A 24251-nucleotide genomic window follows, 5' to 3' on the forward strand; every position below is an offset into this window, starting at 1 on the left:
ATGGGTGAAGTGTTCCGATTGTGGCCAAGGATTGCACCTTGGAGGGCACTCGGTATCCGCCAATAAAAGTAGAAGTTGTCTTATTGAGGTCTTGAAATGTTCTGTTTCTATTAAATAAATAGATTTTATAAACTGTGAAAGCTGTGCCCAAAAAGGCAGCCGGATCCTGCAGGTGATCTTTTCCCTTATGCCTCGCCTGTTCTGCAATGTGTCTGTGTGAAGGCGGCCATCTTGGTAGAGGAAGAGCTTTGCTTCCCCATGTTAGAGCTGCCCCCCTAAAGACTGTTGATCTGGTAATTGCTGGGGGGTGGGGGGGGGGATGAAGAAACAGTAAAAGAGGTGGAGGAAACATACATCCACAAAATAGATATAGCAGAGGCAGGGATATTCTTGCACTGGATGAGTCGGGGGGGGGGGGGGGGGGGCTGATATTCATGGTGTCTGTCCTTTAGCCCCCCCCTTCACAACACAACCCCTCTGTACAGTCGCCGCCCCCCCCCCCTTATATTAGTGTCCACAGTCCCCCTGTACAGCACAGTCCCCCCCCCCTTTATATTAGTGTCCACAGTCCCCTTGTACAGCACAGTCCCCCCCCCCCCTTTATATTAGTGTCCACAGTCCCCCTGTAGAGCACAGTCCCCCCCTTTATATTAGTGTCCACAGTCCCCCTGTACAGCACAATCCCCCCCTTTATATTAGTGTCCACAGTCCCCCTGTACAGCACAGTCCCCCTGTACAGCACAGTCCCCCCCTTTTATATTAGTGTCCACAGTCCCCCTGTACAGCACAGTCCCCCCTTTATATTAGTGTCCACAGTCCCCCCCTTTATATTAGTGTCCACAGTCCCCCTGTACAGCACAGTCCCCCCCCCCCTTTATATTAGTGTCCACAGTCCCCCTGTACAGCACAGTCCCCCCCCCTTTTATATTAGTGTCCACAGTCCCCCTGTACAGCACAGTCCCCCCTTTATATTAGTGTCCACAGTCCCCCTGTACAGCACAGTCCCCCCCCCCCCCTTTATATTAGTGTCCACAGTCCCCCTGTACAGCACAGTCCCCCTGTACAGCACAGTCCCCCCCTTTTATATTAGTGTCCACAGTCCCCCTGTACAGCACAGTCCCCCCTTTATATTAGTGTCCACAGTCCCCCCCTTTATATTAGTGTCCACAGTCCCCCTGTACAGCACAGTCCCCCCCCCTTTATATTAGTGTCCACAGTCCCCCTGTACAGCACAGTCCCCCCCCCCTTTATATTAGTGTCCACAGTCCCCCTGTACAGCACAGTCCCCCCCTTTTATATTAGTGTCCACAGTCCCCCTGTACAGCACAGTCCCCCCCTTTTATATTAGTGTCCACAGTCCCCCTGTACAGCACAGTCCCCCCTTTATATTAGTGTCCACAGTCCCCCCCTTTATATTAGTGTCCACAGTCCCCCTGTACAGCACAGTCCCCCCTTTATATTAGTGTCCACAGTCCCCCTGTACAGCACAGTCCCCCCCCCCCTTTATATTAGTGTCCACAGTCCCCCTGTACAGCACAGTCCCCCCTTTATATTAGTGTCCACAGTCCCCCTGTACAGCACAGCCCCCCCCCCCCTTTATATTAGTGTCCACAGTCCCCCTGTACAACACAGTCCCCCCCTTTATATTAGTGTCCACAGTCCCCCTGTACAACACAGTCCCCCCCTTTATATTAGTGTCCACAGTCCCCCTGTACAGCACAGTCCCCCCCTTTATATTAGTGTCCACAGTCCCCCTGTACAGCACAGCCCCCCCCCCCCCTTTATATTAGTGTCCACAGTCCCCCTGTACAGCACAGTCCCCCCCCCCCTTTATATTAGTGTCCACAGTCCCCCTGTACAGCACAGTCCCCCCCCCCCCCTTTATATTAGTGTCCACAGTCCCCCTGTACAGCACAGTCCCCCCTTTATATTAGTGTCCACAGTCCCCCTGTACAGCACAGTCCCCCCCCCCTTTATATTAGTGTCCACAGTCCCCCTGTACAGCACAGTCCCCCCCTTTATATTAGTGTCCACAGTCCCCCTGTACAGCACAGTCCCCCCCTTTATATTTGTGTCCACAGTCCCTCTGTACAGCACAGTCCCCCTTTATATTAGTGTCTACAGTTCCCCCTTTATATTGGTGTCCACAGTCCCTCTTTACAGCACAGTCCCCCCTTTATACCAGTGTCCACAGTCTCTCTTTTTGATTGGCTAACTGACTTTGACAGCAACGGGAGCCAATGGCACCGCTGCTGTGTCTCAGCCAATCAAGAGGGAGAGTCCCAACGGTTGAGGCACTCGTGCAACATTGCTGGATAGAGACGGGGCTCAGGTAAGTATTAGGGGGGCTGCTACACACAGAAGGTTTTTTTATCTTGATGCATAAAATGCATTAAGATAAAAAAAAAAACTTCTGCCTTTAAAACCACTTTAATACATAGAATCCATTAAAGTAAAAACCTACTAGCTTTACAATCACTTTAACCTTGTACCCCTTCATTACAAGTCCATATCAAACTAATGCCGCGTACACACGAGCAGACTGTATGGCGTACTTAGTCCGTCGAAACACATTTCAGCGGACAGTCCGCTCGTGTGTGGGCTTCAGCTGACTTTTTCAGCGTGCAGTCCGGCGTACTAAGTATTTCGGATTTTTCGAAATTCTGTCCGTCGTACTTTGGTTTCAGCGGACAATCCGCTCGTCAGTATGCTAGTTCGACGTACTAAGAATGGCGCATGCCCAGAAAGGATTTACACGGCGGAAGGGTGCTTTGCTGTGTATTGGACTTCCTATTTCTAGTCCCGTCGTACGTGCTGTACACGTCATCACGCAAGCTTTCGACGGACTGTTTGTGCATCCGTGTGTGGTCAAGTCCGTTCAGTCGAAAGTACGACGGACTGTCCGTCGGATTGTATGACGAACTAAGTACACCATACAATCCGCTCGTGTGTACGCGGCATAAGGGAACATAAAAGAAACATATAAAGTTAGCTGATCATACTACACAACAAATGTAATGATTCCATTTCACTTGGGGCTAGTCTGGTTTATTGACGGTATTACATTTTATGCTGAATCTATTTTATTTTTATTTTTTTTAACCAGGTCCAACAGTCCTGGAGGTTTTTAACACGCTATTAAGACATTTGACTCTTAGTGTGGACTTTGAGTTGGGGGACCGAAGAAGTTCGTTGAACAGTGCCAACTACCAGACAGGCACCAAAGAGAGCGACGAGCGCATCGTGCAGAACGCCATCATTCAGACAATCGGTAAGAAAGATTCTCTCTTCCCCATCCCATTCATTTTAAGTAGGTTGGGGGGGGGGGGGGGGGGTCTTAGACTTGAAGATTATCACCGAATACCAAGAATGGTGCAACAACCCAATAACCCTTTTGAATCTCCTACTAATTCCATAATCGTCCTGGACCCTACTGAAGTGGAACTCCAGACATCTTTTTTTATTGTTTTGTAAAGAATGGGATTATACCGCTTTTAGGTTTTTATTGATTTCTATTTACTTGTTGAGTTTTTGCGATCCCCAGGACAGAAAGTGAGTGTAAATCACCCCCATCGGGTATGCAGATTGCAGTCAAAGTCTTTTGAAAGAAAATTTGTCTGGAGTTTCACTTTTCAAGGCAGAGTTGTCAGTACCTCCTGATGGCCCAACTACCTACCCAGCAGAGTATACCCACTCTCTATTGCCTCCTCCCTGCTGCAGGAATCCACTCCAAGTAAGCTCTTCTGTCTTATTCTGTTGGAGCTTTACTCAAATGATTGTCACTAACCCCCCTTTCCCCCAATTACTTGACAGTGTTCAGGCCTGGTGATTGGCTGCTCAGGTCCAAACACTGTCAAGTAGAGCATGCTCCTCCATACTTAGAAACCTTGTTTTGTTGGATCAGACTTTTTCAAACAGGGTGGTGCCTTGGCAAATGCCTAAAAATTGCACAAAAATTTCTACAAAAGCCAGCGTGTGGATGCAACCTGCCCTTTAGTTACACAAAGCCACAGGTTTTTATTGTGCACCATTTCAACCTTCCAGCCATCGGCAGCCTAACAGCAAGTGATGACATCAGTGTTGATAAGAAGGGTGTTGATTGCCTGCGCAGCATCCTTGTTTGACCCTCCCCTGCCCTCTCTGTCAACACTGGGGTCACTGAGTGAAAGAAACTGAGCGACGGGACAGACAAGAAAGGCAGCGCTATCTAAGACTAACAGTATGGGACTTTAATAGCCACAATTTGTAAACAACTCACAGGATCATAGTGGATATGCTCATGAAATGGATAACAATCTCCGCGGTGGTGGCCGGATGTGCAGCGGTCCTCGTCAGGGAGACCGGACAGAGCCCTAGGCAGTGTGGGTAGACAACTGCACTTTCTGGAGCTGGTCCAAGAATTCTGGATGGACGGAGGTCGAGCCGACCTCATGGGCATCACTAGCTTTAGGCGTGGCATGCGTTCGGAGCATGCATGGTTCTTCTTCTTATTCAGCCTTCTGTGCAGATGATGTCGGTCTCTCCAGCCGTCCATCCCACTTTGAAGAATCCTGCCCAAGCACCCAGCAGGGCTCATTTTAGTTTTTTTTTTTTTTTTTTTTTTTTAACCTCATTATGTTACTGCCCGATTAATCGATTATGAAAATAGTAATCGATTAATTTCGATTCGTTGTCGATGAATCGATTAGATGTTTCAGCCCTAGTGATAGCCGTTTCTACCTTGCTTGGCATTTTTAATTCTCTTTATGTCTAAATTTTCTCCAGGGTTTTTTGGAAGCAACTTACCAGACTATCAGAGGTCAGAGATTATGATGTTCATTATGGGAAAAGTGCCAGTGTTTGGATCTTCACACACACTCGATACAAGTCAGCTTGGGTAAGTGACTCTTCAAGCAGTTACAGTTCTGTGAGATATCTTTGAGTTTTAAGTGGACTTTCAAAAAAAGGGTGTTTTTCCTGAAGGACAACCCTCCTGCGACTTTTTCCATTGATTCCTATCCCGGCAGTGTTACACATGTAGTAGCACACAGGGACCAACTCTAGCAGAGAAATGCCTTCTAGCTGTGGGTAAGTGATGGCATTATGGAGCAGATTAACCACTTCAATACTGGGCACTTGTATACCTTCCTGCCAAGACCAATTTTGAGCTTTCAGCGCAGTCGCACTTTGAATGACAATTGCGCGGTCATGCTACACTGTACCCAAACTACATTTTTATCATTTTGTTCCCACAAATAGAGCTTTATTTTGGTGGTATTTGATCACCTCTGGGGTTTTATTTTCTGCTAAACAAATATAAAAAAAAAAAAAATGTTTTTGTTACAAAACTTTGTAAAAAAAAACGTTCTCCTTCACTGATGGGGCTGCACTGATGATGGGCACTAATATGCAGCACTGATGGGGCACTGATAGACAGACAGCACTGATGGGTACACATAGGTGGCACGGATGGGCACTGATAGGTGGCACTGATGTACACTAATGGATGTACTGATGGGCATCACTGGCAGGCATCCATTGTGGGCACTGATTGCCTTCCTGCTATGCAGGAAGATGGATCTTTGTCTCATCCCCTGTCAGACCCTCCCCTATACAGTTAGTAAACGCACTTAACCCCTTGATCACCCCTGATGTTAACCCCTTCCCTGCCAGTGTCATTTATACAGTCATCAGTGGCTATTTTAAGCTCTGATCACTGTAATAATGCACTGGTCCCAAAAAAGTGTCAAAAGGTTTATTTTTTCAAAATTGTCTCTTTTTTGTTTTGTTTAAAAAGCAAACCATAAAAACTGCAGTGGTGATCAAATACCACCAAAATAAATCTCTGTTTGTGGGGGTAAAAAAGGACATCAATTCTGTTTGGTACAGCATCGCACGACCGCACAATTGTCAGTTAAAGTAACGCAGTCCCGTATTGCAAAAAATGGTCTGGTCGTTAAGAGGGTAAATCCTTCCAGTCATTAAGTGGTTAAGCAAGCTGCTAGTAGGCTTCAGCAGGCTTTCAACAAGCTTCAAGAAGTTCTGAAACCTGCTAGCAGCTTGCTTAAAGTGGAAATCAACACTCCCATTAGGTTCTGTGTTCAACGTTTACACGCTGGAGCTGAATTGTACCTTTAAATGCTTCAACAAAGCTTGCTGAAAGTTCTGCAAATCCTTTATCAAAGCTTGATGTTCACACTGCTCCTATACAAGCTGAAGTCCATGTGAAATAAGACTTGGTGTCATTTCTGTCTGCTGCTTCCTTCCTCTGCTATCAGCGTGTGTCACTTCTGACAAGTTTTTCTTGACACCAAGAGAAAAAAAGGTGACACGGGTGAGAGCTCCAGCAGATGACAGCCTTATCTCTGTCTCTGCATGCAGGGTGAAAGGGGGGGGTGGGGGTTCCCTCCAATCAGCTCTCCTCACTGGGATCTGCAGAGTATAAATTCAGCTCTCCGCTGCCTGTTTTCTGACAGCTCAGACAAGCTTTATAAATTCTGACTTTGAACGGCTGTAGAGGAAAGAAAATTGCTGATAAACAGGTGCACCTTATGTAGGAGGATTTGTTTTTATCTCTGTGTATCACCTGAGGCCAGTCACTTCACTGGGAAGGGTTTACACCCACTTTCAGGCCTTGTGCACATGGACATTTTGAGGCTTAAAGGGGAGTTCCACCCAACAGTGGAACTTCCACTCATTGTACTCCTCCCCCCCTCCAGTGCCACATTTGGCACCTTTTGCGGGGGGGGGGACAGGATACATGTCTAATACAGGTACAGTGGAAACTTGGTTTATGAGTAATGCGGTTAACGAGTGTTTTGAAAGACTAGCAACTTTTTTATTTTATTTATTGTGACTCGGTTTGTAAGTGTTGTCTCGCAAAATTAGCAAAATTCAAGCTAATGGGGCATGCAATACTGCATTCGGCCAGGCGTGGGGGGGGGGGGGGCGCCGGGGACACGGGATGGTCTGGAGCCGTTCGGAAACACTCGGAAATACAAATTTTCCGAGGCTTTCCGAGGTCAGCCGAGCTGTCCCCGAGTATTTCCAAGGCTCTCCGGCGCCCCCCCCCCCCCACCTCTGGCCACATGCGGTATTTCATGTAATAGAAGTCAGTGCAGAACGAATTATCTTCCTTTCCATTGACTCATATGGGGAAACTCGCTTTGATATGCGAGTGCTTTGGATTACAAGCATTCTCCTGGAAAGGATTATGCTCGTAATCCAGGTTCCACTGTATCCTCTTCCCACTTCCGGGAGCCTCAGCCGTGGGTATTGATATTACCGCCCGGGCTCCCTCCACCTTCCCCAGCCGCCAGGCCAGTAGGAGAGAGGAGCGGAGCCTCGTGCATGCGCAGTAGGGTCCCCGGCGTGAAGCTGTAAGGCTTCACTGCTGGGTGCCCTTACTCGCAATGGAGGCGGCAGCACCTGACAGCTGATGGAAAAATCGGCTGCGGTGCCGACATTGCTGGACTCCAGGACAGGTAAGTGTCCGATTATTAAATGTCAGCAGCTGCAGTATGTGCAGCTCCCGGCTTTTCCTTTTTGCAGCAGTGGGCGGACCTCACTTTAAATATATGTCTAGTGTAAAATCTCAGGATTCCTTCATGCCTGGGGCGCCATTTACAGCCAACCATAGAAGTCAGAAGCTGTATGCGGGTGTACTTGAGTAAATGCGGATGCTTTAGTGCATTATTGGCGTAAACGCATGCATGCTTTTATGAGGTATTTCCTGTATGCAGAATTACAGGGAATACGTCATACGCGCTTTCTCATGTTCATGCCAATCCATGAAAGCACCAGCGTTTACCCAAGTATGCCCAAGTACAGCCATCAGTGGCTCCCCAGGCATGGAAAAATTCCAGGACTTTATTCCAGGCATATTTTTAAGCCTAAGGTTCGTGTGCATGTAGGCTAAATGGCTAACTTAGGTGAGCTTCACTGTAAGTGGCGTCATCCGCCTGGCTGTGCAGCAAAGCTGTGTAAATCTTAGAATTGAATGGACGGGAAAAATCTTGACCGCTCCTCATATACACTCACCGGCCACTTTATTATGTACACCTTTATTAGGTACTCCTTTATTAGATACTCCTTGCTAGTACCGGGTTGGACCCCCTTTTGCCTTCAGAACGGCCTTCATTCTTCATGGCATAGATACAACAAGGTGTTGGAATGAGGTTTTGGTCCATAGTGACATGATAGCATCATACAGTTGCTGCAGATTTGTCGGCTGCACATCCATGATGCGATTCTCCCATTCCACCAAATCCAAAGGGTGCTCTATCAGATTGAGATCTGGTGAGTGTGGAGACCATTGGAGGACAGGGACCTCATTGTCCAGTGGTGAGATGATTGGAGCTTTGTGACATGGTGCATTATCCTGCTGGGAAGGAGCCATCAGAAGATGGGGACACTGTAGTCATAAAGGGATGGACATGGTCAGCAACAATACTCAGGTAGGCCGTGGAATTTAAACGATGGTCAATTGGTACTAAGGGGCCCAAAGTGCGCCAAGAAAATATCTCCCCCCACTCCATTACACCCCCACCACCAGCCTGACCCGGTGATACAAGGCAGGATGGATCCATGCTTTCATGTTTACTCCAAATTCTGACCCCACCATCTGAATGTCTCAGCTGAAATTGAGGCTCATCAGACCAGGCAAAGTGCCAATCTTCTATTGTCCGGTTTTGGTGATCCTGTGCCAATTGTAGCCTCAGTATCCTGTTCTTGCCTTGCAGGAGTGGCACCCAGTGTGGTCTTCTGCTGCTGTAGCTCATCTGCTTCAAGCTTCAATGTATTGTGCATTCAGAGATGGCATTCTGCATACCTTGGTTGTAACAAGTGCTTATTTGAGTTACTGTTGCTTTCTATCATCTTGAACAGTCTGCCCATTCTCCTCTGACATCAACAAGACATTTTTCACACACACAGATGTCGCCCACTGGATATTTTCTCTTTTTTTGGACCGTTCTCTGTAAACCCGAGAAATGATTGTGCCTGGAAATCCCAGTAGATCAGTAGTTTTTGAAATACTCAGACCAGCCTGTCTGGCACCAACAACCATGCCACGTTCAAAGTCACTTAAATCCCCTTTTCTCCCCATTCTGATGCTCGGTTTGAACTTCAGCAAGTCGTTTTCACTGCGTCTAGAAGCCTAAATGCACTGAGTTGCTGCCTTGTGATTGGCTGATTAGCAATTTGTGTTACCAAGCAATGGTTGTGCCTGGAAATCCCAGCAGATCAGCAGTTTTTGAAATACTCAGACCAGCCTGTCTGGCACCAACAATCCTGCCACGTTCAAAGTCACTTTAAATCCCCTTTTCTCCCATTCTGATGCTCGGTTTGAACTTCAGCAAGTCGTTTTCACTGCGTCTAGAAGCCTAAATGCACTGAGTTGCTGCCATGTGATTGGCTGATTAGCAATTTGTGTTACCAAGCAATGAAACCGCTGTACCTAATAAAGTTTTACCTCTATATTTGACGGTTTCCGTGGAACCTAACATCGGGGAGCGCAGTCAGGGCATCGCATTGCCCCTCTATGGAAATCTTGCTGAGCAGACATTACACAATGGCATTTGTCAGGTTTGACAGCCGGTAAGAATCTTTGTGTTGCTTCCACTTTCGGTAAGCTATTGTGGAACTGTATTGGCCAGCATGCCCACCATCCATGGAAAACTCGTATAGATTCATAGAGTTGATTCTTGCAGCGGCAAAGCAGTTAATGAGAAGTGTAATGCACCGACGTCTGTTACCATGGCAGCAGTCGCATGTTACCATGGCAACACAACATTCACTTACGTTCTTCGGGTAGACTCGCGCTTCATTGTTAAAAATTGGTAACGCATCGAATCCCATCGAGAAATGCAAGAGCAGCTTCTGATACATTTACTAGAGTAGCATATGACTATGTATGTAAGAGGCTGCATGATAGTAATATTATTATTATTATATGGGATTTATACAGCGCCAACAGTTTTCGCAGCGCTTTACAACTTGAGGGCAGACAGTACAGTTCCAATACGATTCAGTACAGGAGGAATCCGAGGGCTTTGCTCATTAGAGCTTACAATCTAATATGATTGTATACAAGCAAGACAACGATCTTGCCATTATACGGAAACTATGAGGCCAGGGTCCTCTGGACATGGAGGTGTCAGTTGAGAGATGGGGACAACGCACTGACACCCGAAAACAGGAAGTGCCTGAACGTGGATCTTCATGGCAGGATCTTCGCCTCTGTTTTACAGTGTGGTAAAAAAAAAAAAGAAGGCATTTGATCCCCCTGCTGATTTTGTATATTTGCCCACTGACAAAGAAATGTTCAGTCTATCATTTTAATGGTGGGTTTATTTTAACAGTGCGAGACAGAATCACAAAAATATCCAGAAAAACGCATTTCAAAAAAGTTATAAATTGATTTGCACTTTAAAGCGGAGTTCCACCCAAAAGTGGAACTTCCGCTGATTTGTCTCCTTCCCCCCCACCCCCCACCCGCCCACATTTGCCACAGGGGGGAGCGAATACCTGTTTTTTAAAGGTATCCTGTTCCCACTTCCGGGAGTTCAGGCCACGGCCCCTGACGTCTCCGCTCCCTCCTCCTCCTCCCCCTGCCGGCGGGCCAGGAGGGTAGAGGAGCGGAGCCTCGCGCATGAGCTGTAGGGTTCCCGGCGTGAAGTCGTAAGGCTACACTGTTGGGTTACCTTACCCGCAATGGCGGCAGCATTCACCCAACAGCTGGTGGAAACATCAGCTGCGGTGCCGGCATCTCTGGACTCCAGGACAGGTAAGTTTCCGATTATTAAACGCCAGCAGCTGCAGTATGTGTAGCTGCTGGCTTTTAATTTTTGCAGCGTTGGGCGGAACAACGCTTTTAATAAGTGAAATAAGTATTTGACCCCTTTGCAAAACATGACTCAGTACTTGTTGGCAAAACCCTTCTTGGCAATCACAGAGGTCAGACGTTTCTTGTAGTTGGCCACCAGGTTTGCACACATCTCAGGAGGGATTTTGTCCCACTCCTCTTTGCAGATCCTCTCCGAGTCATTAAGGATTCGAGGCTGACGTTTGGTAAACTAGAACCTTCAGCTCCCTCCACATATTTTATATGGGATTACGGTCTGGAGATTGTTTAGGCCACTCCAGGACCTTAATGTGCTTCTTCTTGAGCCATTCCTTTGTTGCCTTGGCCATTGTGTAAGTGTTTTGGGTCGTTGTCCTGCTGGAATACCCATTCACAACCCATTTTCAATGCCCTGGCTGAGGGAAGGAGTTTCTCACCAAAGATTTGACGGTACATCACCCTGTCTATCGCCCCTTTGATGCGGTGAAGTTGTTTCCACCTCCATGTGTGATGGTGGGGGTGAAGTTCTTGGGGTCATAGTCAGCATTCCTCCTCCTCCAAACAGTGGAGTTGATGCCAAAGAGCTCAATTTTGGTCTCATCTGACCCACAACACTTTCACCCAGTTCTCCTCTGAATCATTCAGATGTTCATTAGCAAACTCCAGACGGGACTGTACATGTGCTTTCTCGAGTAGGGGGACCTTGCGGGCGGTGCAGGATTTCAGTCCTTCATGGAGTAGGGTGTTACCAATTGTTTTCTTGGTGACTGTAGTCCCAGCTGCCTTGAGATCATTGACAAGATCCTCCTGTGTAGTTCTGGGCTGATTCCTCCCCGTTCTCATGATCATTGAATCTCCACAAGGTGAGATCTTGCATAGAGCCCCCAGACCGAGGGAGATTGAGAGGAGTTTTGTGTTCCTTCCATTTGCGCATAATCTGCACCAACTGTTGTCACCCTCTCACCAAGCCGCTTGGCGTTGGTCTTGCAGACCATTCCAGCCTTGTGTGGGTCTACAATCTTGTCCCGGACTTCCTTGGACCAGGCTTTGGTCTTGACCATGGTGGAGAGATTGGAATCTAAATAAATTGATTGCTTCTGTGGACAGGTGTCTTTTTATACAGATAACAAGCTGAGATTAGGAGCACTCCCTTTAAGAGAGTGCTCCTAATCTCAGCTCGTTACCTGTATAGAAGATACCTGGGAACCAAAAATCTTGGTGATTGATAGGGGATCAAATACTTATTTCACTCATTAAAATGCAAATCAATTTATAACTGTTTTTCTGGATATTTTTGTTGTTGTTCTGTCTCTCATTGTTAAAATAAACCTACCATTAAAATTATAGACTGATCATTTCTTTGTCAGTGAGCAAATGTACAAAATCAGCAGGGGGGATCAAATACTTTTTTCCCCTCACTGTATATACAGTTGCCATGGTGCTGCACATGTGATCGTTTGTTATCAGCCATTTGATGACTTGACATGTTGGGTGAGAGGAAAAGCAAATCTGACGGGTATCATTCTCACCATGCCTTGAATGTAACCGTTTTTAGTGACGGTTATGGATGGGTTTGGGTCCGCTTTAATACAATGGATAGGAATCTCTTTCATTTCTGTAGATATTCTCCTTTTCTTTTTCTTTACATGGTCGGATTGTTTTTGTATGTTTTATATTGATGTCTGTATACAGTGTATCATATCTGTTCTGCTTTTTTTTTTTTACTTTCTAATTACAGAGATTTGGGAACAAAAAGGATCCAGATTATGCTCCTGAGGTCACTGCTCATGGTAAGCATTGCCTGTCTGGTTACGCGTTTTGGACATACAGAGTTCGGAAACAAACATCCCATAGACTTAAATAGGAGCGCCTGGTATCCAGTAAATGCAGGTTTTTAAAGATGTTTTATGTGAAGTTACAGCAATAAAATGAGGCCAGCGCGTTTCGGTGGACTAAGGACCCCCCCTTCATCATGCCTTTGGCACATAGATCCAGCTCTCTTTTCCTCTAAGAATAGTGATAAGGGAAGAGAGCTGGATCTATGTGCCAAAGGCACCCCCCCCCCCCCCAACAGGACCATTTTTTAACCACTAGCCGACCAGCGAATAACGATGTGCGTTGGCACAATGGCACAGCTGGGCAAATGGGCATACAGGTATGTCCCCTTTAAATCTCGGCATTGTGGGCGAGCGCCCGCCACCTACTCTGTGACCTTGCCCGCGGGTCCCGCAGACTGTCCACCGGGGGCCCGCGATCGTGTCACAGAGCGGAAGAACGGGGAGATGTCTATGTAAGCAAGGCATTTCCCGTTCTTCCTAGTAACATGACAGGGATCTACTGCTCCCTTTCATCGGGAGCAGTGATCTCTGTCATGTCAGTGGTAGCTCCTCCCCCCCCACAGAATCACTCCCCTTGATCGCCCCCGAATGGTTAACCCCTTCCCTGCTAGTGTCATTTACACACTAATCAGTGCATTTTTATAGCACTGATTGCTGTATAAATGACAATGGTCACAAAATGGTGTCATAGGTGTCCGATGTGTCTCCCATAATGTCGCAGTTATGATAAAAATCGCAGATCGCCGCCATTACTAATAAAAAAAAAAATAATAATAATAAAAATGTCATAAATCTATCAACTATTTTGGAGACGCTATAACTTTTGCGCAAACCAATTAATATACACTTATTGCGATTTTTCTTTTTTTTTTTATTACCAAAAATATGTAGAAGAATATATATCGGCCTAAACTGAGAAAGAAATTCGTGTTTTTTTTTTATATCTTTTTTTGGGGATATTTATTATAGCAAAAAGTAAAAAATAATGCGTTTTTTTCAAAATTGTCGCTCTAGTTTTGTTTATAGCGCAAAAAATAAAAACCGCAGAGGTGATCAAATACCACCAAAAGAAAGCTCTATTTGTGGGAAAAAAAGGACGTAAATTTTGCAGTGCTGAATCTCAAAAAAGTGCTCTGGTCAGGAAGGGGGCAAATCCTTCCGGGGCTGAAGTGATTAACAACTTTTATTAGCAGCCCTTCTGAAGGGGGGGTCCTTAGTCCCCCGAAACGCATTTGCTTCATTTTATTGCTGTATCTTCAAATAAAACATCTTTAATACCAGCATCTACTGGATACCGGGCACTTCTTTCCAAGCAAACGCAGAGTCGACCACAAGGCTGTACCCCGAAGTAGCACCGCAGGCCTTAATAGGGCTCAACACCACCTTTTCCTCCAACCGGCACCAATATCTGGAAACCAACTCTGTCAGAGGCTCTTTAGCAAGATCGATGATGCGGTGTGTCAGACTGGCACACCTCACCGCCGATCGCCGTGCTGCACCCCCCCTGCGCGTGCCCAATTGCAGTGTATCCCACTGGACATCATCATATGACGTCCAGTCAGGATAACTGAACCACTTCCCGGCCGTCATTCTGCTATAGGCCGGGCAGGAAGGGGTTAAAGTGCAGAAGGGGCATAGCAAGTCTCTTCTGCAATATAGAGCCTTTCTATTGGAATTTTTATGTTTTTTTCTAAATAAACTAAAAAAAAGACTTGTTTTTGTTATAAAATTTTGCAAAAAATTGTTCATAAATTTAGCCCAAAATGTCTTCTGCTACATTTCTTTGGTGAGAATAACCCAAATCAGAGTGTATATTTAGTAAAGTTATAGACTCCACAAACTATGGTATATATCTGAAAATTGATCAATCCTGATGTACTGACGGCCAATCTCATTTCTTGAGGACCTAAAATGGCAGAACAATAGAAATACCCCCCAAATGACCCATTTTTTAAAAGTGGACAGTCCAGGGTATTTATTAAGAGGTATGGCATTTATTTTTTATTTTTTGAAGTTGGAATCTTTTTGTCCATAATTTTTTTTTTTTTTTTACACATACTGTCACCAGTACAGTGTCATCATATAACTGGTATGTCATTGATCAAGGACACTGACTGGTGACAGTATGTAAAAACCAAACTGCAAAAAACAAAAATGATTTTCTCTTTTTTTTTTATTATATATTTTTATGTATGTATGCATGTGTGTGTGTGTGTGTGTGTGTGTGTATATATATATATATATATATATATATATATATATATATATATATATATATATATATATATATATATATATATATATATATATATATATATATATACACACACACACACATACACACACACACACACATATATATATATATTTTATTTTTTTTAACAAAAAAGGGGGAAAACACTGCGCTATAACTAACCAACGAAAAGAAACAGCTGCAAACACTTAAAACAAACAAAGTTCAACAATTTAAGACAAGAAATAGTGTAGCGCTTCAACAATGGTGAATGTGGTAAACACACATACAAAAAACCTAAATAAGGAAGTGGTCACATAAGGAGGTCCATAATCACATGGGAAGAGTCCAATTACAATGGATGTAAGCCTCCGTAATGTGACTGGTGCAGAAAATGGGGTGGTCAAACTTCTTCAAAGAAGGTAGGGGTCTTGCTAGTCAGGTACACCCGGGTATATCAGCTTGTCTGCAGATATCAATGAAATAGGTGAAATACTCTTACCGACTGTGTTGGACTCACACGGTCTTACGACGGTTGAGTCGGAAAGGCTTGGGGTCCTGACCTGGGACCAATGGGTGGATCAGTGAGGGTCCGTCAAGATGGTAGGGAAACTCCACACAGCTGTAGACCATACGGTGTATCTCGCGAAGGGATCTCCGGAATGGTTCCTTGTCCAACTCAGACGTGCTCGATTGACAGTTGCAACCCCAAACAAGGGGTGGAGGATGGTGTGGGTTTTAAGCCAAAAAAAGAAAAGTAAAAAGAAAGCTCCACATGGTGCGGGTCAAACGGTCTTAACCGGCAGATTTATTTAAAAGTCAGATAATTAAATAAAAATTATGACTTGGTGATCACATAAAGGCTAAATAAAAATTGGTAGTAATAAAAGCAATGTGGGGTGCCAAAAGCAAGCCCGACGCGTTTCGACATGGAGTGTCTTCAACAGGGGCAAACCCTTACAAACCACTCTGACCTACAGGTAAGCCTAGATTAAGGCTTACCTGTAGGTCCAAGAAATATCTCCAAAACCTACACGGTTTAGGAGATACTTACCTGAAAACAGCCAACGCTGTCTACGGCGCATGTGCCGTAGACAGCGGCGCACTGGGCAAGCCGCAGATCGCGGCGATATGCCGCGAGTGTCGGCTCCAGTGCGCGAGTGACATCATCGCTGCTTCGACGAATCACAGCGCCGGAGCAGCGAGACCCACCGAGAAGATGGATGCTCCGGACTACAGGGGACAGCGGTGACTTCGCTGGCTCCTGTGTCAGGTAAGTGACACATAATGGACTATTATGCGGTGCATAGTAGTCCATTATGCTTTACCTTTGCAGGGAATCAAAGAGGAAGTAAACCCATCAGGGTTTACCTCCTCTTTAACTGTGATTGGCAAAGCTAATTACATGGTACAAATGGGCTGTGATTGGCCCTGTCTGTACCATATGATCACTGTGACCAATCATAGCTAGCAACACAATTGCATATTCTGCGCAAGCGCATCCGAATTACGCACAAATCCGACTTAAGAACAAACAGGCAGTCCCTAACCTGTTTGTAACTCAGGGACTGCCTGTACTGTTTAAAATCCAGTAATACCCGGTCTCACCCTGCTCTGCACATGCTCAGTTGCTCTCTATTTTCTGGCACTGTGCCGAAATTGTAGAGGTTGAGCTGCTGACAGCCTAAAGATTTACTGCTGCTCATGGGATCTGGGCTTCAACAAAATGTCCGCTTCCAGCAAGAAGAAACCGGAGCAATGCCGGAGGCAATTTACAGCATGCACTATTTTGGTAGCATAATTATTAATGTGGAATTTTATGTTCCTTGCTAAAGAATTTTTTTTTTTCTGCAGCTGTTATGGGTAAAGTTCAGATTTAAAGGAGATGTAAAGGCAGAAGTTTTTATCTTAATGCATTCTATGCATTAAGATAAAAAACCTTCTATGTGTAGCAACCTCCCCAGCACCCCCTAATACTTACCTGAGCTCCAACTCTCTCCAGTGATGTGCACGAGTCCCTTGGCCATCGTTGACTCTCCTCCTGATTGGCTGAGACACAGCAGCGACACAAGGTCAATCAGGGGAGGGGGCGGAGCCAGGTTGGGGCTCTGTGTCTGAATGGACACAGGGTGCTGTGACTAGTCTTGGGTGCCCCCATAGCAAGCTGCTTGCTGTGGGGCCACTTGACAGGAGGGAGAGGCCAGGATCACAGATTATGGACCCCAGAAGAGGGGGATATGGGTTGCTCTGTGTAAATCCACTACACAGGGCAGGTAAGTATAACATGTGTTTTTTTTTTTTTTTTTTTTTTTTTTAAACAAGACGTTACAATCACTAAACTTTTAGTGGTTCTTTGATTTGTTGGGTACATTGTAAATGATTTCCCTTCTCCTGACAGGTGACCTCGGGCTATAAAGCAAAGAGCATAGCAGCGGCGCTGCCCTCCCCGATCTTGGATCCTCTGCTCTCGCCATCTTTGATGGAAGATTTGGAGCTGCGCCAGCTAGTACTAGAGATTCTGCACAATCTTATAGATCGCCATGACAACAGAGCCAAGCTGCGAGGCATCAGGTACCCCACCGATTAAAGCCGACTTGCCAACCTCTGGTCATTTTCTTTTGCAGGATTCGAGTTACTAAATGCACACAAGTATTTTTAGCATACAGCGTCCTTTAACCACTTCAGTACCGGGCACTTTCATCCCTTTCCTGCCCAGGCCAATTTTTAGCTATCGCACTTTGAATGACAATTAACGCGGCAATGCATCACTCTAACCATAAGATATTTTTATCATTTTTGAGACAGACAGAGCTTTATTTTGGTGGTATCTAATCACCACTGGGTTTTATATTTTTTGGTAAACAAACTAAAAAAATACCAAAGATTTTGAAAAAAGCACAATTTTTTTTTTTTTTATAAAATTTTGCAAATGATGGGGCTGCACTGATGGGGCTGCACTGATGGGGCTGCACTGATGGGGCTGCACTGATGGGGCTGCACTGATGGGGCTGCACTGATGGGGGCTGCACTGATGGGGGCTGCACTGATGGGACTCTACTAATAAGGAGGAACTGATGGGACCAGCACTGATGATCAGTGCCCTGATTATCTGTGTACATGTCCCCTGTCAAACTTTACTTGCTCTCCTCACGCTGTGACAGGAAGAACGTAGAACGCGTGTAGAACATAGTGCCAATAACCGGCAAGTCTTTTTACATTGTGATCAGCTGTGATTGGACATATGGTAAATGGCCACTGTGATTGGCCCTGTACCCCATTCACAGAGCGTGCCGGATGCGCACCAAGGGGGGCATGGTTTTAGAAGGGCGTCCAGGGACAACAGAGCCGGGCTGTAGCGTGGTCATGAAGTGGTTATTGTGGCTTTTACAGTAAAAAGCAAGGCCTGCATAATATTTCAGGGCGCCTCCTTCAAACTAATTAGGCACCATTAAAGTAGTAAAAAAAAGAAAAAGTTACTAAATATACTTACCTTACCTCCAGGTGACACCTTCATCCTACTGGTGAGATTGCAGGGAATGGCGGGTATTCCAGATCCTATAGGATGATGCTCCCATGCTGTGCTTGTGCATCCTCTCGCTCTCTGCTTTTAATATACGTGTATAAATGAAAGGTGCCATGCAGACTTCCCCTTATGGGTGCGGCCATGACACGGCTTTCTTCATAGCCCTCATCTTGTGGTGAAAGAGAAGTACTTTAAAGCAGTTGTAAAGGCAGAAGGTTTTTTTTATCTTAATGCATTCTCTGCATTAAGATAAAAAGCCTTCTGTGTGTAGCAGCCTCCCCAGCACCCCTATTACTTACCTGAGCCCCAACTCTCTCCAGCGATGTGCACGAGTCCCTCGGCCATCCGGGACTCTCCTCCTGATTGGCTGAGACACAGCAGCGGCGCCATTGACTCTCATAACTGTCAATCAAACTTGGTTATGTCGAAGGTAAAGTGTAAGCGCTCAACTAGTGTGTCTTTAGTAATCATGCATATTACTATATCTCAAAATACATATAAAGTGATCCCAAAATGAAGGGAAAATATTACAGTAATGTGACAAAGAAAGTGACTGAAAAATAAAAATGTGTGTGTGAAAACCACAAAATAAAAACTATGTGGATAAAACTTATCTCAGTGGAACAAAAGCCAAACAATGACTATAATTATATACAAACATTGCTGAAAATATATATTAAAAGTCCATAAACAGGCGTGTAGTCCATATGGGAATGTGCAAAATAACGATCCAAACGTGTTGTGCTGACAACCAAAGTTCAGTGATGTTAAACGGAAAGGGATATTATTTCACCCTGTGACAGTCCCACCACCTTATAAGGTCCAGGCTTACCGGAACTGGATGACCCTAGCAGACATACGTCTCAGGGGTCAATCAGAGCTTATGATCCTAGCCGAGGATTGGATGTATCAATCGTGCCATATACGATCACCACAAACGACTAGATGTAATCACAGTTCTTCAAATGTATATGTAAATCCGACAACAACTCAGGCATGGAAGATGAAGAAACAAAGCCAACATGGCATAATAACGTTTTTAAAAAAAGACCTTTAATAAAAAATGTTCTAAAACTCACATTTCCAGAGTAGATAGTAAAACATGTCAGAGAGACAAAAGTGGCAGTAGCGGAGTCCTCCCGACGCGTTTCGACCTACAGGTCATCATCTGGGGTGAAACTTGGTTAGCCAATCAGAGGAGAGAGGGGGAGGAGAGAGGGGGCAGGGCCAAATGTCAGCTCCATGTCTGAATGGACATACGGAGCTGCAGCTCGACAAGAGGAACGGGCCAGGAGAGCCAAAGAGGGACACAAAAAGAGGAGGATCCAGGCTGCCCTGTGTTTATTTTTATTTTTTTAAAACAAGACTTTACAATCAATTTAAACTAGATTAGACACAATTTCCAGTTTAGTTAAAGTGGTTGTAAAACTCAGTCATGTAATATGAACAAAGCATATCCCTCTATAGCAGTCATGGCGAACCTTGGCACCCTAGAACTAAATTTCCCATGATGCTCTTGCACTCTGCAGTGTAGTTCCATATCATGGTAAATGTAGTTCCAAAACAGCTGTGGGGGGGCAAGGTTTGCCATCACTGCTCTATAGCATAAGTGCTCAACCTATCGGCCCTCCAGCTGTTGAGGAACTAAAAGTCCCATGAGGCACTGCAAATGTGACAGTTACAAGCATGACTCCCAAAGGCAGAGGCATGATGGGACTTGTAGTTCCGCACCAGCTATCGGGCTGCAGGTTGATCGACCATGCTCTATCTATAGTGTGTACTTGTCTCAACCCAAAGCACTGAATGTCCTTTCTGTCTGCTGCCTCCTTCCTCTGCTATCAGTCACCTCCGACGCCAAGAGAAAAAAGTGTGACGGAGTTGGAGGGAGGGACATCTCCAGCAACACAGCCTGTGATTGACACCCTCAGCTCTATTCCTGTGTGCTGGGTATAGGGGGGTGTGTCCTTTGCCTCCAATCGGTTAATCTCGCTGAGCTGTGCAGTATGTAATTGCAGCTCCCTGCCCCCTTCTCTCCGACAGCTCATACAAGCTGTATACATTTACGTAATTTGAACAGCTGTAGAAAGAGAAGGCTGTAGATAAACAGGTACAACGTATGTAGGAGGATTTGTTTAATCTCTGTGTATCACCTGAAGCCAGCCACTTCAGTGGGCATATTTAAGGGTTTACAACCAATTTAATGCAACCGTAACTTCTCTCCTGGCTTTCCTGTTCTGCATATTCTATCCAAGTCAGAGACTCCATGAACAGGAGCCAGGAAACTAGTATTTCCATAAGCAGGACAGCAATAGTAGCTCCATTTGTACATATTCCCGTTTCAAATCCCTGAGTATTCTATGCTATTATAGAAAGCTTATCTGCCGCATAGTTATCCTAATTAAGCATGTAATTGTGTTTTTGTTTAGCAGAAAACGCTTTTTTTTCCCCCTGCAAATATTGTGCCATAGAAATGATGGCTTATAATTATTTTGACAGTTTTCATCACAGAAGATTGAAAATGCAGCGCAATTGCTGAACATAACTGTAATTAAGTGATAATATTTAATACCAGGCCGACTGCCGATTTTCCTGTAGAACTGCCTGTTCTCTGGGTGCAGCATGAATCTGCGATGAGCCCGAAGAGAAAAATGGCATTTCTAGAAACATTTCATTGTTTGCAGATTCATTTGCATATTTTGCAGTTTTCAAGGTGTGCGGCTTTATCAGTTTTCTGCCTTTTTAAACCTGTTCTAATAAACCGCTAGCGAGCTTCGGAAAGGCAGGCGCCTGGAGGAGAAGATGCATAACTTCATAGGTCTGCTTGGGCATCTAGGAATGTGTAAAGTCATGTTCCCAAATGGAGGAATGGATATTTTTTTCTATATAAACTTGATTTTTATTATAAACCTGTAGAAAGGCTCTGGCCGAAACGCGTTGGCATTATAGATTTAGCACTGATGTTGGTGCCCGATTATAGATTTGTAAGAAGAAGCAATGGTGTTGCAGGCATTTCTTGCTATTTTGATGTTCACGGGACACAACAAGCCCGAGCACCGATATTCAGCTCATTACTTTACAATTGTGCGGTAGAGCTTGGGTGAGTCTGTCTACATATATTTTAATTTAATTTTTTTCTTTTTTTTGTCTACATATATTCTCCCAAATCTGTCCGCCCTCTCCATACTATCACACTTCATTCAACTGTGCATGACCCTGAGGCACCAATAAGGGGTCGAGAAGCCAAAACTCTTGAGTTCTGATAACTGGAGTGAGTCGGAATAGGTCTAAAGGGGCGTGAGGACACCCCTGGGCTCCTTCTCTTCACCCCTACTACCCTGTTTCCCCCAAAAAATAAGACCTACCCAAAAAATAAGACCTAGCCTTATCTTTTGGGAATGGCTGCAATATAAGCCCTAGTTAAAGTTGTTGTAAAAACATGCAATTGTTTTGTAAAAAGATTATATAGGGCGTGTGTCTCCTTTTTGTAACTTTATTGTTAGAAATGGCAGCAGCAATCAAAGTAAAAAAACAAACAAACAGAGCAGTATGCGCAAAAAGTTGCGCTACTAGTGAAAACCCCCCAAAAAATAAATTACTCTAGATCAGCAGCTAGAAACAACAAAGTGACAAATTGTATATAGAAAATAAAAAATGCAGCACTTCGGACAAATAAGTACCCCAAAAGCTCACCTTAGGGGTAAGTATACAACTAGTGAATCATGAGTGATAACATAATTGTATGAATGTGCAAAAATGCACTAAAAAGTGCCTTCTTGTTAAAAAAAAAAAAAAAAAAAAAAAGTGACAAGTGCATATGTGATAAATAAATTCATACAAACATGGCATAAACAAGTCCTTTAACCACTTCAGCCCCGGAAGAATTTAACCCCCTTCCTGACCAGAGTACTTTTTGCGATTCGGCACTGCGTCGCTTTGACTGACAATTGCGCGGTCGTGCGACGTGGCTCCCAAACAAAATTGACGTCCTTTTTTCCCCACAAATAGAGCTTTCTTTTGCTGGTATTTGATCACCTCTGCGGTTTTTATCTTTTGCGCTATAAACGAAAAAAAAGCGACAATTTTGAAAAAAACGCATTATTTTTTACATTTTGCTATAATAAATATCCCCCAAAAATATATGAAAAAACAATGTTTTTCCTCCATTTAGGCCGATAGGTATTCGTCCACATATTTTTGATAAAAAAAAAAAAAAATCGCAATAAGCCATTATTGATTGGTTTGCGCAAAAGTTATAGCGTTTACAAAATAGAGGCTAATTTTATGGCATTTTTATTAATATATATTTATTTTTATGTTTTATGGCGATCAGCGATTTTTATTGTGACTGCGACATTATGGCGGACACATCAGACATTTTTGACACATTTTTGGGACCATTGTCATTTATACAGCAATCAGTGCTATTCAAATGCACTGATTCCTGTATAAATGACACTGGCAGTGAAGGGGTTAAACACTAGGCGGCAGTGTAGGGGTTAAGTGTGTCCTAGGGGCGTGTTGCTAACTGTGGGGGGGGGGGGGGGCGTGGCTGTTTTACAGATCACTGATCTCTGCTCCAATCACAGGGAGCAGAGATCAGGGTCACTAGGCAGAACAGGGAGATGCTTGTTTACTTTAGCATCTCCCTGTTCTCCCTCTCCGTGTGGTGATCGCGGGTATCCCCACGACGATCGAGTCTGTGGGACACGCGACCGGACTCACAGAGCTTCCCGCGGGTGCGCGAGCGTGCCGCCGCCTCTTAAAGGGCAACATACAGGTACGTGATTTTGCCTGTATGTGCCCTTCTGCCGACATATATCGGCGTGAGGCGGTCGGGAAGTGGTTAAAGTGCATGTGATCATGTAGCATAAACCAATGAAGGTAATGGTAAGTCTATAATAAACGCAGATGCATCCATAAAACCTCCTGAATAAAAATGTATAGTCTATTAAAGAAAGCAGTAGGAGGTAATTCTTTTGGTAACAGGGAATATAGGAAGCGACTTCATCCCCCCCGAGTGTTCAGGGATGTGCATCAAGAACAGACACAACAGAAGGAATGAATACTCTTACCCCAAAACATGGACACACGCACCGGGCGGTGGGCCGATCGAGCATGAAACAATTGTTTCCAACAGATTCTCCAGCCAGGGCCGCTAGGGTCAGAAGATGTATGTCTGCGTGTATATATATATATATATATATAATCTATCCCAGGGGATCGATGGTGGATGTTCACAACAAGGGCTCCAGTTGACAGGTGTTTATGGTCATCGGACCGACATCCAATCAGCAGCACAAATCATGGGAAAAAGAAAGGGGAAAAAAAGGGCAAACAAACGTTATAATAAGGCTCATCAGTGCTCCAGAAAGAGGATCCGTGTTTCTAGACACCTGCAACCTGGACCAGGTGTTGGGGGGAACCAGATGGCATCGCAAACGGCTTACACGTTACGAGGGAGGACCCTCTTTATCAGAGCCACAGAGCCTGTTAAAAAATACCTTATTTACAGCTCCGCTGGGCACTCGCGGGACCCACCGGAGCTCTTCTCCTCTCCTCCCGGCTGACGTCAGCGGCCCCTCCCTCTGCAGTGTTCGTAGCTGAGAAGAAGAGCTCCAGTGGGTCACGTGAGCGCTAAGGATGAGCTCAGGTGTGTTCGCAAACAGCACGTGCAGAGCCCCTGCCAGGAAGTCGGCACTGCACAGCGCTAACCACAGGCAGTGAGACATTTCCCGGTCTCTGCAGCCGCGCATCAGGACAATGTCTCATTGCCTGTGATTAGCGTTCCGCAGTGCCGACTTTCTGGCAGGGGCTCTGCACGTGGGATTACAGAAT

The 24251-nt window shown here is 45.1% G+C and overlaps 1 protein-coding gene across 3 annotated transcripts in view; it reads left to right on the forward strand.

The window, feature by feature from the left end:
- The window catches only part of EFR3A (EFR3 homolog A), a 258754-nt gene that overhangs the window by 146301 nt on the left and 88202 nt on the right, over positions 1–24251 (forward strand). For all 3 annotated transcript variants that reach the window (XM_077493357.1, XM_077493355.1, XM_077493356.1), the window contains 4 exons: positions 3107–3271; positions 4765–4876; positions 12561–12612; positions 17292–17464. In XM_077493357.1, coding sequence (XP_077349483.1) covers positions 3107–3271; positions 4765–4876; positions 12561–12612; positions 17292–17464 — 502 coding nt within the window. The remainder of the gene's footprint in view (positions 1–3106; positions 3272–4764; positions 4877–12560; positions 12613–17291; positions 17465–24251) is intronic.

Source organism: Lithobates pipiens, unplaced genomic scaffold (genome assembly GCF_037356315.1).
Source record: "Lithobates pipiens isolate NorthernLeopardFrog02 unplaced genomic scaffold, aLitPip1_a1.2 Scaffold_19, whole genome shotgun sequence".
Taxonomy (NCBI): Eukaryota; Metazoa; Chordata; class Amphibia; order Anura; family Ranidae; genus Lithobates; species Lithobates pipiens.